This window comes from Sus scrofa, chromosome 5 (genome assembly GCF_054392235.1).
Source record: "Sus scrofa isolate SSC_HxYL_T2T_F1_AM1 chromosome 5, Sscrofa_HxYL_maternal_Yorkshire_Landrace_v2.0, whole genome shotgun sequence".
Classification (NCBI taxonomy): Eukaryota; Metazoa; Chordata; class Mammalia; order Artiodactyla; family Suidae; genus Sus; species Sus scrofa.
This window is the reverse complement of record NC_139387.1, coordinates 3,224,215-3,242,839: the sequence shown is the minus strand read 5'-3', so window position 1 is coordinate 3,242,839 and position 18,625 is coordinate 3,224,215. Positions and strand designations below refer to the sequence as shown.

The 18,625-nt window shown below is 57.5% G+C and overlaps 1 protein-coding gene across 12 annotated transcripts in view; it reads left to right on the top strand.

Moving 5' to 3' along the window:
• The window catches only part of TTC38 (tetratricopeptide repeat domain 38), a 38,718-nt gene that overhangs the window by 16,414 nt on the left and 3,679 nt on the right, over positions 1–18,625 (top strand). For 2 of the 12 annotated variants that reach the window (XM_085025388.1, XM_003125951.7), the window contains 10 exons: positions 939–1,016; positions 3,556–3,637; positions 5,032–5,203; positions 6,522–6,695; positions 7,711–7,786; positions 11,221–11,340; positions 12,212–12,271; positions 13,743–13,781; positions 15,472–15,553; positions 17,414–17,579. In XM_085025388.1, coding sequence (XP_084881514.1) covers positions 5,034–5,203; positions 6,522–6,695; positions 7,711–7,786; positions 11,221–11,340; positions 12,212–12,271; positions 13,743–13,781; positions 15,472–15,553; positions 17,414–17,579 — 887 coding nt within the window. In that variant the 5' untranslated portion in view covers positions 939–1,016; positions 3,556–3,637; positions 5,032–5,033. Of the gene's footprint in view, positions 1–938; positions 1,017–1,136; positions 1,264–3,555; positions 3,638–5,031; positions 5,204–6,430; positions 6,696–7,710; positions 7,787–11,220; positions 11,341–12,211; positions 12,452–12,804; positions 13,782–15,471; positions 15,554–17,413; positions 17,580–18,625 lie in introns of those variants that run through there. The other 10 variants (XM_085025394.1, XM_085025392.1, XM_085025395.1 and 7 more) reach the window with 7 other exon arrangements.

The window sequence follows — 18,625 nt, the reverse complement described above, 5'->3', positions numbered from 1 at the left end:
GACCTGCCGGGGGTCTGGCGGGGGCGTGGCCTCCGGGAGGCGGGCGCGCGCCCTGGGCGCTCGGAAGGGACCTGAGGGCCCTCCGGTGGGGCCGCCACCCAGGGAAACCTGCGGCGCGGGGCGGGGTACCCGGGAGGCCCCGGCCCCTCTTGAAAAGTTTAGCTCCTCAACCCCGGCACAGCAAGGACGCTGGGCATTAGTGAGCGTCTCCTTGGGGACCCACCAGGGCAGGGAGCCTGGGTCCATTTTGCAGATGAGGACGGGGAGTTCAGAGGAGCGAGGGACCCTGACCACAGCCAAGCAATGCGCATCCCGAGGGGCCGCCCGCTGTGCTGGACAGAGTAAGGGAGATTTCCCCTGTCCGGGACAGGCTGTGCGTCCCTGGCAGGACACCGGGAGCCGCCGTTACAGTGGACAGTTCTGCCACTTGGAGACATTTCCACTGTTTGAATCGTGGGGTAAAGCAGGGAGATGAGAAGCATTGCTTCCGTGGTTGGTGGATCGTGTGCCCCTTGCCAGCCAGGCGGGAAGACCGCAGTCCTGGTTTTGCACTCCAGCGCTCGCCCCCCTTCCGCCCAGCAGCCTGATCCGGGACTCCCACTTTAGTGAGAGTCTGCTCCCTGGGGGACACTGTATAGTCACCCAGCAATCCTCCTGAGCCCCATTTCACAGGGGGGCCAGCCAAGGGTCCCAGGGAGGACTTTGCCTGGGGACACACAGCTCCTTAGAGGCCCCTGGGACTTGCATCGGATCTGCCGCCTGCAGGGCTCACCTTCTCTGCTCTGCACCCTCTGTGAAATCGGGGAGCCCAGCTTGCCCCCCAAGAACAGGTCTTACAGAGGATGCTAGGCATTAGCATCTTTGTTGCTTGGGGGGTCGGGGTTCGTGTGTTTGTTTGGAGGGCTCCATGGAGTAAGAGTCCATCTTGCTGTGTGCAGGCATGGAAGGATACCGGGCTCCCGCTCTCCACCACAAGCAATGAGGCCTGTAAGCTGTTTGATGCCACCCTGACTCAGGTATGCCCGTGGGGAGAAGTGGTGGCGCCTTCTGTAATGGTCCAGGGGCAGGTGTCTTCAACTGGTGATTTTTTTTTTTCTCTCACTTAAAAAATTTTTTCGGTGCATCTTACAGCTGCATTCATTCGTGCCCCAAGGAAATGGAACTTCACAAGTGTGCACTGCTGCTCCAGCTCCCATCTAACACAGCTTGCTTAAACGTACAGACAAACTGCCCATCATCTGATGTGCCCTCCAAGTAAAGCTGGTTAGTAATGACCTTGAGCAGGCACACGACCTTCAAACTTTGAATGTCCTTATCCTGACTTTATAAAGGGCACAGCCATCCACCCTATTCCTATGCAAATCTCCAGGTAAATTCGCGTATTGTAAGGCTTCACGGGGACCCAGTCTTCAAGACGCTTGGAAGCATCCTTGCACGGGACCAACCGCTCAGGCTGCTCCAGAGCCCCAGAGACAATGGCTCTGAAAGTGCTGGATGCTTTTTAAACTTCTTGGAGACGTTAGCAATTGGCAGCAATGAATCCTTCTACTCTGTACCCCCGGAACATGGGAATGCTATCCCTGCCCAGGGCATTGGCCTGCAGTGTGGGGCTCCTCCGTTTAGGGCATGGGGCCCCCCTCCTGGGGCTAATCTGTGAATAGACCACTCTCACTTATGGCTGTCCTAAGACCTTCCAGATTCCCAGCTATTTCTAACACCAGTGAAGAAGCCTATAGTCTTAGAACTAGAAGGGTCTCAGATAAGTTCCAACTACTTTGCCTGACAGATGGGGAAACTGAGGCCCAGAACGCTGAGCAGGATGCACCTGGGTCTCACACACTGATGGAAAACTAGAACCAGGCTTTTTCAAGAGCAGGGAGGCCCCCCCCCACCATGCACTGACTCCAGCCACACAGCAGAGGGACCAAGGAAGCCTCTAGAAACACAAGGGCCGTAGGAGAAGCAACTGGTGAATTGCCGTCATCTTGCCCAGGGACCCCGCTGCATTTGAGCTCTTGGCCTGTTTGGGCCCTTCCTGCCCCTCCTGGCCCCTGCAGAGCATGGCTGTTACAGGGAGTTCCTCGGGCAGCCCACCCGCACCCACAGCCCCACCCCCACCAACCTGTGTGTATTCTGTCCAGCTGCCTGGTGTCTCTCTGCCAGCTGCCTGTGTCTGCTTAGAATACATGTGCTAATTCTGTGTAGATGTAGGTTAGATATTCTAAAATCTAGTGCACTATTGTGGATTTAAGATTTTTTAAAATTAGGCACTTAAAAAAACAGACTAGAAGAGTTCTCTTGTGGCGAGGCAGGTTAGGGATCGGGCGTTGTCACTGCAACAGCTCAGGTTGCTGCTATGACGGGGGTTCGATCCCTGGCCTGGGAACTTCCGCATGTTATGGGTGTGGTCAAAAAAACAAAAACAGGAAGTTCTCCTTGTGGCTCAGCGGTAACAAGCCCAACTAGTATCTATGAGGATGAGTGTTCGATCTCTGACCTCACTCCGTGGGTTAAGGATCTGGCGTTGCCGTGGCTGTGGTGTAGGCCGGCAGCTGCAGCTCTGATTTGATCCCTAGCCTGGGAACCTCCATATGCTGGAGGTGTGGCCCTAAAAACAAAACAAAACAAAAACAATCAGGGACAAAATACTTTTAAAACCACTAGAAACTAATACACCAAATTGTCAGAAATGATAATGAGATGAGATTAAGGGGTGACTTTGATCTTTCGGCTTTCATGCTTCTTCCCAACTTTCTATAATGAAGGGATTTTTGTTTGTTTGTTTTTATTACTCAACTGAATTTGTCACATCTGTAGTTGTATAATGATCATAACAATCTGATTTCACAGGATTCCCATCCCACAGCCCAGGCACATCCCCCCACCCCCCAAACTGTCTCCTCCGGAGACCATAAGTTTTTCAATGTCTGTGAGTCAGCATCTGTTCTGCCAAGAAGTTCCATCTGTCCTTTTTTCAGATTCCGCATGTCAGTGAAAGCATTTGATGGTGGTGTCTCATTGTATGGCTGACCTCACTTAGCATGATAATTTCTAGGTCCGTCCATGTTGCTAAAAATGCTGGTATTTCGTTCCTTTTAATGGCTGAGTCATATTCCATTGTGTGTATGTACCATGTCTTCTGGATCCGCTCCTCTGTCGACGGACATTGAGGTTGTTTCCATGTCTTGGCTGTTGTCTGTAATGAAGGTTTGCTGTGGTTCTTTTTTAAGGGAATGACGTGGGAAGGTGCCTATCACGATAGGCGATGTCAGGGCCTCTCTTGCGGTGACAAGGCTGATGATGGGGGCGGGTCGCCCGTCAGGAAGAACCTTCCTTTCGTGTTTCTTTTTTTGGAAACGGTGGCCTCGCCAGCCCTCGAACACGTGTCTTGAGTTGCGTGTATTCACTCTCTTCACATGAGATCAACCAACTGACCTTTTCTTTGAGCTAAGATGCAGAAAATACTCAGCGTTCTCGAAAAAAATAAACAAGGTTAGATCCATGCCTTCATTAAAACTCCCTGGGGACAGCTTGGTTTTCCCTTTTAAATTTCAGTACGTCAAATGGACCAACGACCAGAGTCTCGGTGGCATTGAGGGCTGCCTGTCAAAGCTCAAAGCAGCCGATCCGACCTTTGGTGAGTGACGCTTTTCCTGGGCGGAAGAGCCCTGTTTTGTGAGTGCAGCCCCTCTCTGGTTCCCTGACTGCAGGACTCAGCTGGGCGGGTGGCAGTGACCAGGCTGGCATTTGCACAGAGGGCGGGAGGGAGGGGGACCCCTGCCTTTGTGCTTAGAATAACAGCTGCTCCCAGAAAGATGCCAGGATCTAGAGAAGGTGGCTTTCAGGTATTTTCCTCAATCGTACGTCAGTTCTGCAAGGAAGACACTGATCCCGTTTCTCGGATGAGAAACCTGAGGTTTGGAGAGAGTAAGACATATACCCAGCCTCCCAGCTGGTAGTTGGGGTGGGGGCTGGATCAGACAAGGCTGCCTCAGTCCAAAGCCGGGACCCCCCTGGAACCCAAGAAGTGGCCGCTGCAGCCTCCCTAGGTGGCCGGGGTGGGGAGGGCCAGCCTGGTGACGGAGCCGCCCTCACAGGCAAGCTTCCTGTGTGGCAGGTGTCGGGGAGGCGTGGTGATCCCAGTGTGTTCTGGAACCCCAGGAGGGTGGCCCAGTGTGGGGTGAGGTTCCCAGCTGGGGGTGGGGCAAGGGCTGTGGAGGCGGGAGCTGGGACATCTTCTGTGGCCAGGTCCCACTGAGGGCGAGGGGCACAGGATGCGGGAAGGAGGAAGCTGTGAGGGCGGCCAATAGGGGCGGGCTTAGGCTCTGAGCAGACCCAGGGGCCCAGGGCAAGAGCAGGGCCACCCGGGTGGTCCCAGCAACATGGTTGGGTCCTAGGTCCCAGGCCTGGGCCAGGGAATGCGTCTCAGATGCCAGAGGACACCCTTCCTCTGTCAAGGTGGGGGCTGGGAAGCCCAGGGAGGACCTGGGGGCTGCACGCCTGCCAGCAAGGTGGCTACAGATGCCACAAGATACGCCCCCGTGGTCCCCCAGCCACCAAGCTCTCAGCACATGGGCTCAGCCAACACAGGATCACGGCTTCTGTGCCCTGGGGACCAGCTCCCCCAACAGCATCTACACGGTGGCCCCTGGGCAGCCGTGTGCTGGCGTAGCAACAATGGCAGCTGATGAGGGAAGCGAGGGGGGTGCCACGGAAGCCTGGAGGCGGCCCCTAAGCGCTTCACCCAGCGAGGGGCAGTGAGGGTGCTGGGGATGTTGGCACTCCCCAGAACGCCACCATGAGAAAAGTATTTGAGGGGTGAGGATGCTTCAGGATGGGCACGCCTCCACGTGCATGGCGAGGGCCTGGGCCGCGTTCTGGACTCTTGGGGGCGACACAGCCCATCTGCCTCCTGGCCTGCCCCTCCCGGGACGTGGGGTGTTTATTTCACGTGCAGGGTCGGGGTGGGCAGGGCTGGGCTGGGCTGGACCGGACCGAAGAATCACCAGCTGTTTTTCCACCTTTCGCCAGCCATGGGCCACGCCATCGCCAACGGCCTCGTGCTGATTGGCACCGGGAACTCTGTGAGGCTGGACAGAGAGCTGGACCTGGCCGTGGCGAAGATGGTGGAAATCTCCAAAACTCAGCCGCTGACCCAGCGGGAGCAGCTGCACGTGGCTGCGGTAGAGACCTTTGCCAAGGGGTGAGGGGCCTCCTGGAGCCAGGGGCTGGTGCTCTGAGGCCAGGCCGGGCGAGACCATGGGCCACCCCAACACCGCGGGGGGGGGGGGTTCACCGTGATCCTCGCCCGCCTCCTGGGCCCCTGGGATTGAGAAGTGCATCCTGCCTGCTCGCCTGTCCTCAGCGGACTGGGAACCAGGGCGTGGTTGGTTAGGAGTCTCAGGGCGGCATTCAAAACAACTGTCTTTTGGGAGTTGCCCTTGTGGTGCAGCAGAAATGCATCCACCTGGCATCTATGAGGATGCGGGTTCCATCCCTGGCCTCACTCGCTTAGTTGCCATAAGCTGTGGGGTCGATCACAGATCCCGCGTTGCTGTGGCTGTGGCATAAGCTGGCACTTGTAGCTCCAATTTGACCCCTCGCCTGGGAACTTCCATATGCTGTGGGTGTGGCCCTATTAAAAAAAAAACCAAAACAACTTTTTTTCTTTTTTTGGCCGCTCCCGGCATATGGACCAGGGATCAGATCCAAGCCACACTTGTGGCCTTCACCGCAGCTGTGGCGACACTGGATGCTTTAACCCACCGTGCTGAGCCGGGGATCAAACCTTCATCCTGGCGCTGCAGAGACGCCTCTGATCCAGTTGTACCACAGCAGGAACTCCCAAAACAACTTATTTTGTTTTGTGAAATGAATTGGTTATTATTTTTGTTACAAAAATAATAAGAGCACCATAGAAAAATAGATTAAAGGTAGGAGAAAGAAGAGAACCCTCAGCCTTATATGCTCCTTGTCCTCACACAGCCTCCAAGCATCTGCTCGGAGCCTTGTAGATGGTCCCCTGCCCCTGTTCCCACGGCTGTCCCCTAGTGTGGGTGCTGGGACCCTGAAGCCTGCCCCGGACAGCCCCCGTCTGCTCGGGCAGGGGAGAGCCCTGTGCTGCTAGGTGACCCGAGCTGAGTTCTGGAGAGTTTGTTCCTGGTGAGGCAGTGTGGGTGGTGGTGCCAGGTGGATCCAGCTCGTATTTCCTGCAGCTGCTTCCCTGTCTCGGGTGAAATCCTCTGGCCACTTGTTAAACCAGTTTTGTTTTGTTTTGGTTTGGTTTTTTGTTGCGTGTGTTTGTGTGCGTGTGCATGGGTGTGTGCGTGCATGTGTGTGTGTTTTGGCTTGAATTAAAGAGAAAAACTTCCCACTGGCTTTTCAATTTTCTGAGCCCCAAGCTACATAGAAACTTACATGTGTATTTTAGCCAGTTCTCTGTCACGGGGACTTGAAGCCTTTTCCACTCGCCGTGCGTGAACTGTGCTCAGTGCTGCTGAGAAACCGCTCTTGGCTTCCAGGAACTTCCCCAAAGCCTGTGACCTATGGGAACAGATTCTCCAGGACCACCCCACAGACATGTTGGCCCTGAAGTTCTCCCATGATGCTTATTTCTACCTGGGCTACCAGGAACAGATGCGAGATTCTGTGGCTCGAGTCTATCCCTTCTGGACACCTGACATCCCCCTGAGCAGGTGGGTGCCAGAGGGAAATCCCATCATTGCTATTTCTCCGACTCTCTCCTCGTCCCTAAAAGCAGGGTGACTCTCCTGACCCTGCCCTCAAACTAGGGAGACGACTGTGGATCTTCTCCCAGTTCTTTTTTATTTTATTTTATTTTATTTTGGCCATGACCACAGCATGCAGAATTCCCGGGCCAAGGATCAAACCCGAGCCACAGCAATGACAATACCAAATCCTTAACCCACTAGACCAACAGGGAACTTCTTTCCTAGTTCTTTAAAGGGGAAAGGCTTTGTGTCTTCATTTGATCATCCCATCTCGTGAATGAGGTAGTACCAGTATGTATCAGTCAGCACAGGATCGTTTTTTGCTGCAGTAACAAACATCCCCTAGAGCTTTTTATCCAAGCTTATTACAACCAAAGTTAGTTTCTCACACACAATGCATGGCCATCATAGGAGGGCCGAGGCTCTGGCAGTTGTCTCCCTCCAGGAACCCAGCTGATGAAGCCACTGCTTTCCGTACATAGAGCTGCTCAGAGCAAAAAGAGAGCCATCCTAAGGGACTCGCCATGGCATTAGTGCTCAGAGCCGAGGGGGTGCCCTGTAGCCATGGAGTCACTGGCAAGACCCAGTCATCCACCCACAGGAGGGCTGGAGGGAGGGGGAGGCCTTGAATATCCATGAACAGCCCTAGGGACCACCACACAGGGGCACCTCCACTGCATCTTTTAAAAGTTATTTTTCTATTTAGGGCCGCACCCATGGCATATGGACGTTCCCAGGCTAGGGGTCGAATTGGAGCTCCAGCTGCCAGCCTACACCACAGCCCTAGCAACATGGGATCCGAGCTGTGCCTGTGACCTACACCACAGCTCATGGCAACGCTGGATCCTTAACCCCCTGATCGAGGCTAGGGATCTAACCCACATCCTCATCGACACAAGTCAAGTTCTTTAAGGCTGAGCCGCAATGGGAACTCCCTCCACTTAAAAGAAAAAAAAATACCTGTTTTCTCTGTTTTCAGCTATGTGAAAGGCATATATTCTTTTGGACTGATGGAAACCAACTTCTATGATAGGGCGGAAAAGCTGGCCAAGGAGGTACGAGGGCCTGACCCCCTGGGGAGTGGTGGTGTCGGGTGGGGCGTAGCTCGGGAGGACCAGCACCTGTGGGCGACGCTGTTCACCTGGTTTCCTCCTCGGAGGGCAGCTCCCTCCAGTCGCCTGTGCCTCCCGGGCCTGCAGAGCCGCCCAGCTCAGCATACTGCCTGCACAGGCGAGGAGGACAAAATGAGGCCTGGGCGTTCTGTCCACCCCCTCATTCAGGGTCACACAGGGTGGCAGCTCTGGGCGCCCCCAGCTCTGTGTCACCAGGGCCCACAGTTTGCGCTGCTGGCCCCAGACTTTTGTAGGTGGCCCAGCAGGTTCCAGCATTGGTTCTCAAACCTGGACCCTCATGGTCTGAGTGTCACTGACGGGAGCAGAGAGCTGAGTGATGCATAAGGCCTGCCGATGAAGAGTCAGTGAGCTGCCAAGTAAAGGAAAGAGGGAGTTCCTAGCGTGGCTCAGTGATTAACAAATCCCACTAGGAATGAGGTTGCGGGTTCAATCCCTGGCCTTGCTCAGTGGGTTAAGGATCCAGTGTTGCCGTGAGCTGTGCTGTAGGTCGCAAACGCGGCTTGATCCCCTGTTGCTGTGGCTGTGGCGTAGGCCAGTGGCTACAGCTTCGATTCAACCCCTAGCCTGGGAACCTCCATATGTCGCAGGAGTGGCCCCAGAAAAGGCAAAAAGACCAAAAAAAAAGGAAAGACGTTCCTTTTGTGGCTCAGCAGGTTCAGAACCCCACACAGTGTCTGTGCGGATGCAGGTTCAATCCCTGGCCCCGCTCAGTGGGTTGAAGATCTGGGGCTGCAGTGTGGGCTGGCTGCTGCAGCTCTGATTCGACCCCCAGCCTGGGAACCTCCATGTACCACAGGTGTGGTCCTAAAAAGAAAAAAAAAATTAAATTTAATATATATATGTCAGGCTGCTTCTGGGCAGACCAGCCCCTCTCTTGAGCACAGCCCCCAACTGGAGGCAGGGCTGGAGGCTAAGTACTTCCCGCTGGCCTGGGCCCCTCCCTGTGAGTGGCTGCCGTGGGCTGGCTGGTACCGAGGATGCACTGTGGACGTCCCTCGCAGGCGGGCCCGGGCCCTGGGGGGTCTCTGGCTCTCAGCGCCCCTTGCAGGAATGGAAACTGAGGCCCAGGGAGGGGCCGCCATGCAGACTGGGGTGACAGCCGCTCTGTGCCTGGCTCAGGGCTGGCGCTCTGTCTACACACCCGCTCCCATCTGCTCAGCCCTCTGACACAAAGCATCAAGCTCTTCACTGCCCAGAGGAGTGCCAAGGCTCAGGGAGGCCAAGGCCACAGCCGCGCAGCTCATGGAAGGCAGAGCCGTGCTCCCCCAGGCCGGCAAAGCACAGTCCTTCATGGGCCCTGGACCAGACCTGCTTCCTAGCAGCCAGCCGGGGCTCCTCGCCCCAGGCGTTGCCCTAGTGGGCTCGCAGCACCCTCCCCACAGGACAGCCAGCACCCTCTGGGCCTGTGCCGTCTCTGACACCACTCTGCTTACAGAAATAGAGCCCAGACCTGAGAGGGGCATGATAGGGTCCGTGCTTTAGCCTGGGGCCGAGGCTCGGAGGGACTTACTGGCAATCTTGCCTCCATGGCCTGGGTGACTGGACACCCCCATCCAGGGGGTCAGCCACAGGAAGGTCCCCTGGAGACCATGGCAGCTGGGCCTGAGGCACCTGAGGGAAGTCAGAGGGTGGCCGAAAGGTGCAGGTTCTCAGGGTGCCCCTCTTGCTCCCTTCATGCCCTTTCTCCTGCAGGTGCCCCACTCTGACCCCCACCCGCCCACCACAGACAGGTCCTGGGCAAGGCCAGGCTTCTAGGAGAGTGAGGGTGGGCTGCCCCAGGCTCACTGGAGTCCTGAGGGCCCTCCCGGTGATGTCACCTGGCCTTGTCTGCAGGCTGGGCCCTGAGGCTGAAGAGCAAAGGGCAGCAGAGCAGCTGGCAGAGCCTTGGTGACCCAGAGACGTGGACAGCCTGATTGGCTGAGGCTCAGGGTGTGGAAGGGCTGGGTGGGTGCTGGGAGCACAGTCTGGGGGACAGGGCCCAGTGGGGCTGGCCTTGTTGACTGTCCCCGGGAACCCAGGAGGAAGCTGGCCAGGAGCGCCTCAGCAAGGGTGGGGCTTAATGCCAGCCGGGCTGGTGGGGAGCAGCCGCCCTGCCCTGAGCCTTTGCCCTGCGTGGCGCCCTGACCGGGCCGGTGCCCCAGCTGCTCAGTTGTGCCCCTCAGCTTCCTGAAGTGTCCTGGTCCTGCAGGACCCATTGTCCCTACCCACATGCTCTTTCTCTGTGTTCCCATGTGAACCGTTTGGGACCATACACGCTGGGGCTGGAGCAGGGAGGCGGGGCTTGCCAGAGACCACCTGCCCGCATAGACCCCATGGCCGGTGCCTGGCCTTCCCGGTTCTGCTTCTGTGAAAGGCACGGAGGACTGAGGTAGCAGGGCTGGGGGACCCTGTGATCAGGCTGGGGGCCTGGATTCGCGTGGGGGCACCCACAGGACCATGGCGAGCCTCAGCTTACTGCCCGTGCTGGGTTCAGTGGACGCTCGGCAACCACGAGCTGCACTTCCCGCCAGTAGTGGGAGTCAGAGCTCGTGTCCCGCCTGCCACGTCGTCACTGTCAAGTTCAACGGTCTTGTGGGCGGCTGTGGTTATTAGCAGGAACATCAGAATGAGCCCAGAAAGCCAAACACATGGTCCTTGCGTGTGTGTCGGTGGGAGGGGTGACCCGGAGCACGCACCCGCTCAGCACCCTCTTGGCCTCCATGCAGCCCCGAGAGGAAGCCGGTGTTACTTCTCACCACAGGGGACACTGGGTGGCACATTGCAGGTGACAGTATGCAGGAGGCGGTGGGGCCCAGGGGTTGGATGAGCCCCTGCTCTGGAAAGACCCCCTCTGCCACCAAGCTGTGTGGCCCCAGGCAAGTGCCTTAACCTCCCTGAGCCTTAGTTTCCTCATCTGTGAAATGGACAGTGATACGCTCATTGGCAGCATCCTGTATTTGATCAAGCCTGGTCTTTGGGTCCTTGCCATCTTTTTTTTGGCTATTTCTTGGGCCGCTGCCGCGGCATATGGAGGTTCCCAGGCTAGGGGTCCAATCGGAGCTGTAGCTGCCGGCCTACGCCACAGCCACAGGCAACGTGGGATCTGAGCTGCGTCTGCAACCTACACCACAGCTCACGGCAACACCGGATCCTTAACCCACTAAGTGAGGCCAGGGATTGAACCCACAACCTCATGGATGCTAGTCGGATTTGTTAACCACTGAGCCACGACGGGAACTCCCGTGGTCCTTACCATCTTGAGCCCAGTCCCGTCGCTTGCTCAGGCCCCCCCCGTGTTCCTGCCTAACTTGGGGACGCCTTGTCACCAGGCTTCCTGACTCACCTACGTTCTCTCCACCTGCTCCCCAACCCCGTAGGCTCTATCTATTGACCCAACGGACGCGTGGTCAGTACACACCATCGCCCACATTCACGAGATGAAAGCGGAGGTCCAGGATGGGCTGGAGTTCATGCAGCGCTCAGAAACCCACTGGAAGGTACTCGTCTTGCCTGTCCACCTGCCCGGAAAATTCTGTCTTTTCCCCCAACTTAAGCTGAGGCTTAGTGGACAGACCACAGGGTCCAGCTTGGTTCTGAGAAAACTCAAATTCCGCTTGGAGACATTGCTGTCAGGCCACAGAGTCCCCTGGGAGCCACACGGCTCCCCAGCACCTGCCAGCATTTTGAAGGTGATTCTGGAATTAGCTGTGGGCAGACTGATTTGGTTGTAGACGGAAGGCATGAGAAAATTGCCAAGGGAAACAAGAGCCCAGCAGGGGTGAGAACGAGGAGGGCTCTGAGCTGCTTCTTCCACCACCAGCCAGTGGGCTCCACATGGACCCCAGGACTGAGGTGTGCCCCCACTGGCAAGTGGCCCAACAGGGGATGATGGGAGATGGGGCGGGGACGGCCTGGAGACTGTCTGCAGCGCTGGCATGCGGGCCTCAGAGGCCTTGTCGGGCAGCGATGCTGGTGCCACCCAGACCCCTCAAGCCCTGCCAGGCCTCTCCCTGGGGCCTGACCATCCCCACTCCCGGCGCCCACCTGCACCCAGCTGTGATGGCCTGCCCTCCTCTGCATGCACCTGTTTGTCTCTGGCTACCTGTCCAGGTATGGTCTGCTGCCCTGCCCTTCTCTGGGCCGTGCTGGGCTTCCCAGGGCACCGCCGGCCAAGGCCAAGGGCAGAAGTAGACGGTGGGCTTTGGCATCGCTGGCACAGGCTGGCCAGGGTGGGTGCCCGGGATGTGTTACCTGCACGCAAAGCTTCAGGATTCTGCGCTGGCACAAGACAGCAGCTGCTCTCTTTCACCACTGCCCCCGCAACACACATACGGTCAAGTGTCTCTCACTCTCTCGTTCTCTCCCCAGGAGTCCGACATGCTCGCTTGTCATAATTATTGGCACTGGGCTTTATATCTGATTGAAAAGGTAAGACGAATAGTTGTTTTCTCCTGTAAAGGCGTCCAAGGAAAGAAAAATGTCCCTACCTTTCAGAGCATTTATATCCTGTGGAACACTATTCTGTGTTTGCACATTTATTTTATTTTAAGTTTTTCTTTTTTCTTTTTAGGGCCTCACCTGCTGCATACGGAAGTTCCCAGGCTAGGGGTCTAATCGGAGCTCCAACCGCCGGCCTACACCACAGCCACAGCAACACCAGATCCGAGCTGCGTCTGCGACCTACGCCACAGCTCACGGCAACGCTGGATCCTTAACCCACTGAGCAAGGCTGGGGATCAAACCCGCAACCTCATGGTTCCTAGTCCGATTTGTTTTCTCTGAGCCACAGTGGGAACTCCAAGTGTTTGCACATTTAAATGGTGCCCTGGAGTTCCCTTTGTGGCTCAGTGGTTAAGGAACCCGACCAGGATCCATGAGGATGCAGGTTCGATCCCCACCCTTGCTTAGGGGGTTAAGGATCCGGCGTTGCCGTGAGCTGTGGTGTAGGCCGGCGGCTGGAGCTCCAACTTGACCCCTAGCTGGGAACCTCCATATGCCGCAGGTGTGGCCCTAAAAAGAAGAATAAGAAAAAAAAAATGGGGTCCTAAGGCCAAAGAGCATCAGCATTTTCAAATAGCTTTTCAGGTTTAAACGACTTTAGGTGTTTCCCACCGTCTGGACTCAGAAACCGGGCATCTCGTGTGCCATTTGTGGAGACAGTTTAGACCGAGGGCCTCTCTGCCGATGGAGTGGATTGCTTCGTCTCCGCCCCACAATTGTACCCGAAGGAGCCACCAGACCCCTGAACGCCCTGCCCCCAGGGAGGGAGGGTGTGGGGACACCCATGACCCCAGTGGTTCCACGCTGGGTCCTGTTTATAAGGGTGCTTTTGACAGTGCTGATTATCAGAGAGAAAAACCTAGGAGCTCCCTAAACGCCCAAAGGGAAATGGCTGGACGGCAAGACCCTGTAAGGACGAGCAGGAGGCCGTGATGCAGTGTCTCCGAGAAAGCAGTCAACCCACAGCTGAATGGGCAGCAGGGAAAACAAAGAGAGGAGGAAGAAATCCACAAAAAAGCTCACAGCTGCCCTCTCAAGCACTTCATAGGAATGGAGCTCCCTGGTGGCGCAGCAGGTTAAGGACCTGGCATTGTCCCTGATAGGGCGTGGGTTCGATCCCTCGTCCAGGAACCTCTGCATACTGCAGGCACATCCAGAAAAAAGTATATACTGCTTTCACAGGAAGTGTTCCCTCGAGGCAGCCCGGGCTGCTGCTGTGTCTTCTCCACGGAGAGTGAAGGGCGGGAGCGGAAGTGGGCTCCTCTCTGGGTTCCTCTCCCCATCCTGAGCCCCAGCAGGGCCAGAGGGCGCGGCGGGGCTTAGTCCAGGCCGTTTTCAGCTCACCTCCCAGCAGGACGGTTCGGCTTCCCCACGGTTAGCCTCAGCCTTTGTTTTCCAGGGCGAACCCGAGGCGGCGCTGACGATGTACGATGATCACGTAAGTCCAGCGGACCTTGGCGCCCTTGCCGTTGCCCCTGCCAGACCCACAGCCGCCCCAAGAGCCCAGCTCTTGGGTAAGACCCGGTGGGGCTGACAGTCCCCCAGAGCCGGGTCGTAACCCACAGTTCGCCGTCGGCCTTGGTAGGTTGCACATCCCAGCTGGTCGTCTCTGAAATCTCAGACTTCTCTTCAGTATTTTTTTTTGTTTTTGTTTTTGTTTTTGCTTTTGTAGGGCCGCACCCGCAGCATATGGAGGTTCCCAGGCTAGGGGATGAATCAGAGCTGCAGCTGCCGGCTACACCCCAGCCACGGCAACGCCAGATCGGAGCCACATCTGTGACCTACGCTGCAGCTTGTGGCTACACCAGATCCTTAACCCACTGAGCGAGGCCAGGGATGGAACCCGCCTCCTCATGGACACCACGTTGGGTTCTTAACCCGCGGAGCCACAACGGGAACTCCCTCTTCAGTCATTTTAGATTGTTTCTCTTTGATGGAATCACTGACCTGCCCGTAGGAAGTTTTTTTACTGTGGTAATGATATATATACCTGGAGTTCCTGTCATGGCTTAGCGGAAATGAATCTCACTAGTATCTGTGAGGACGCAGGTTTGATCCCTGGCCTTGCTCAGTGGGCTATGGATCCAGCATTGCCATGAGCTGTGGTGCAGGTTGCAGATGCAGCTCGGATCTCGTGTTGCTGTGGCTGTGGTGTAGGCCGGCAGCTGCAGCTCCCATTCAAACCCTAGCCTGGGAACTTCCATATGCCGTAGGTGGGTGCGGCCCTTTTTTTTAAAAAATAATATGTACACACCATATTTTTATTAAAAAAATAATATGCACATACCATATTTTTATTAAAAAATAATATGTACATACCATATTTTTACGGTTTTAACCATATTTTTTTTGGCTGCACCCATGGCATATGGAAGTTCCCAAGCCACAGTACTGGCAATACCAGGTCCTTAACCTCTAGGCCACCAGGGAACTCCCTGTTTCAAGCATTTTTGAGTGTACGAGTCTGTGTACATTTACACTGTAGTACAGCCATTTCCACCCTCCATTTCTAGAACTTTTTCATCTTTCCAAACTGAAACTCCTCGCCTGGGAAACACTAACTCCCCATTCCCCCTCCCCCCAGCCCTAGGCATGTGTTTAAGAGAAAAAAAAAAAAAGTGTAGCTCACAGCTGCTGGGGACCCCACTGCAGGCTTCATAACAGAACCTGGGGTCACAAAAACGCTTGTAATTTGAGGATCAAAACCCCGGAGAAGACGCTCATCCGCTGTCCCTTAGGTCACCCTCTCGGGTTGTCGGGACTGCGGGTGAGGAGTGAGGGGTGACGGTGCTGTGGGCCGGGAGTGTAGACCAGCTGGACGAGAATCCTGGGCGGGGGATGATTCTTGCCCACGTGGTCCAGGACTGGGGGCAGGAGATGCCGTGTTGGGGCCGAGACTGTGTCCCCCCAGGTATCAGTGCAGGGGGCTCTTCCTTCCACTCTGCTGCCCCTGTGCCCCTGGGGCAGTCCGGGCCCTCGGCCAGGGGGACAGTCCTGATAGGTGGCATGGAGGGTACAGAGGTGATGGCTCCTATTAGCTGGGGGCTGGTTCTGCCCAGCTCCCCCCCCATCCCCGCAGCCCAGCTGTCCCTGCAGCCCCTCACCCCCCACCTGCCCTTGTCTTCCAGATCCTTCCCAGCCTGCGGGCCAGCGGGGCGATGCTGGATGTGGTGGACAGCTGCTCCATGCTGTACCGGCTGCAGATGGAAGGTAGCTGCTTCCTCCTCTCCTCCCACGCCACGAGGGGAAGGCGTGGCGGCCTGGGCCCAGGGCGCCAGGAGCTCGTTTCTCCAGGCCCCACTCTCGGCCCTGGGACAGCAGGCCCTGCGTGATCTGCAGCTGCCTTCCAGCCAGCCTGAGGCCAGTGGGCCCGGGCCACCACTGCCCTCTCTCCCAGTTCCCACAGCTCCTCGGTGTGCCGGCCATTCCCTCAAGCCTGCAAGGTCAGGCCTGCAGGACGCAGGCACCTGGCCACCAGCCTCTGGGCACCACTTCCGTTCCTACAACAAAGGAAGTGAGGGTTTCTCAACTCCGTGGGATTTCAGAGAGAGGGGTTTCTCAACAGTGTCACCCCGTGCTCTGCAGGAAGCCTGGAGGGGTAGCCACAGCCCCGGGAGTGATGGAGGGCCCCGGCCTACTGCTGGGGGTGCCGATGGCTCCCCCACCCCCAGGTTCAGCAGAGCCAAACCCATACCCGCCCCAGGTCCTGGGTCAGCAGGATGATGTGCGGATGAGGCCTGAGTGGGTCTGGCTGTTTCCAGAGGGTTCCGGGAGGGCTTCCTGGAGGAGGAGAAGTATGAACCTTGGAAGAGAACGTAGGGTTCGGTCAGGTGGCCATGGAAAGGACATCACGGGTGGAGAGCAGCCTGTCCAAAGCCCCCAAGACACAGAAGCCAGTGGCCTGTGAGGGGACCAGTGACTGAAGGGTGGGATTGTGCGGTCGGATGGAGCAGAGGAGGCCCAGGCGGGAAGGGAGCCTTATCTGGGTCTGGGGGAGCGGCGGCGCTGGACAGACTCCATCCGACCTGCCTCTGAGAGACTCCTGAGCAGGGGCCAGGCCAGGGGAGGCCGGGCAGGGGCCGGGGTGTCCCCCGAGGAGCTGGGAGAACATGAGGAGCTTTCTTGCCATCCTGGTGACAAGTCAGGGACACTGGAAGGGGGCCAGCGGAGGCCTGTGTCTGTCCAGCCAAACCATCCAGAGCTGCGTGGAGAGGCCACGGTCCTGGGGCAGTTACCTATTGAGCCTTCACCTGCGGAGGCGCGGCTGAAGCCTCAGGCCTGGGCCCCTGAATGCTTGGGCCCTGGTCTGGAGGCTGGGCGGCCCGCGGGGTTGGCGCCGAGGGGCAGGCAGAGGGAAGAGAGAGGCCCCTCGCGCCCTCGCAGCACAGACCAGAGACTCAAAAGCCGCGTCCAGTTTTCCGGGCTGAGAAATGGAGGTCAAGGGCAACGACAAGGTCAGGGAAGGAGCCGCTGGGAGGGGTCACGCGGGAGTGGAGAGGGACAGGAGGCGGGAGGTGGGGTTGGGGAGGCGGCAGGGACTGGGACTGTCCAGAGGTGGAATCCAGCGCCGAGGCAGAAGGGTGCTGCGGGTTAACTGCACAGACCCCTGTTCTGTGTCAGCTGCCATCCCATCCGTAACCACGGCAAGAGTTTTTAAAGTGGTTTTGGGGTTTGAAACGGGGGCCGAAGACTTCATTTAACCTCTTTCATAACTTTTTTTTTTAACTTGCTTTCTACCCTCCCATCTCGATTTCGTGATTAAACAAAGTTAATGGGGAGTTCCCGTTGTGGCCCAGCAGTTAAGAACCCGACTAGTATCCATGAGGATGCGGGTTTGATCCCTGGCCTCACCCAGTGGGTTAAGGATCCGGCGTTGCTGTGGCTGGGGTGTAGGCCGGCAGCTGCAGCTCTGATTGGACCCTTAGCCTGGGAGCCTCCATATGCCACAGGTGTCTCCCTAAAAAGGAAAAAAAAAGTTAAGGAGAACTGGCCCCCAAGCAGACGCTGCTTGCCAGCCTTGCCAGGTCTCCTCACCTGGGACCACCTGTGGGGGTCCTCCTGTGTCCCCAGGGGTGTCTGTGGGTGAGCGGTGGCAGGACGTCCTGGCCGTGACCCGGAAGCACAGCCGAGACCACATCCTGCTCTTCAATGACGCCCACTTCTTGATGGCGTCGCTGGGCGCCCGTGACCCCCAGACCACGCAGGAGCTGCTCACCACCCTGCAGGACGCCAGCGAGTATGTGTCCAGGCCAGGGCCTTCGAAGGCCCTGCCGCCAAGGGGGGCCCCTGCCCTGCTGAGAGGGCTGCGGTGGGAGGGGTCTGCCCCTGCTTGCCTGGGAGGCCGGGGCTGGAGCACGGTCACACGGATGCCCGCGGGTGCCCCCAGGTGTTCAGTGTCCCCAGATGTGCGTCTTTGCAGGTGTGCCCTGCAAGGGTACAGCCGGCTCCCCCAGGACACACAGCAGCCTCTCCATCCCCTGGGCCTCCATGTCAGTGTCACACCCAGGGGACACAGGGAGGCCCTGGAACCAGAGAGGCCTGAGCTTACAGGGCCTGAGATCCTGGACAAGGCACTTCTCTGCTCTGAGCCTGTTCCCTCACCTGCTGAGTCAGGCTGGTAGGAGAGGGAGAGGCAGTGACGTGGTGACACACCTCCCTGGCACAGCTCCTGGCACAGGGGGGACCCAGCTCCAAACACAGCTGGGCCAGAGAATCCAGGGAGATGGCTCTGCCTGGCACAGGGCCACGAGGAATACAGCCAGCCCTGTCTCCTGCCTGTAGGGCTAGAGTCATGGGGCCTGTGACCCCTGGTGGTTTGTCCTGGGCACCTAGGGGAGGGTGACCCCTGCCAAGGCCACTTGCACGGCCTCTCCTCCCAGGCCCGTGCCGCGTGAACTGGGGCCTTTGGCCGGGGACATGCTTCAGCCCCCCAACCCTCTTGACCCAGAATGGCCACCACCCGAGGGCCACAGAAAATTAAGGCTGGCCACGGCCGTTCACCCCAGCGGTCAGCACCAACTCCAGTGCCAGGCCTTTACCTGTACTGCCCTGTGAGGTTGGCACCAAGACTCCCACTTTACAGATGAACATGCTGAGGCCAGATGTTGGGGGACCTGCCCAAGGCCTTGTCCCTAGTGCTCAGGAGTCCAGCCCAGTTGAACTGAGTTTGTGCCCTGCTCCCTCCCCTGCCTGGCAGCCTGTCCTCTGTCAACTCACCCACTCAGAGCACCTAGTGTGTCGAGCATGGTGCCAGGGACAGTGGGCTGGGGACCAGGCTGTCTC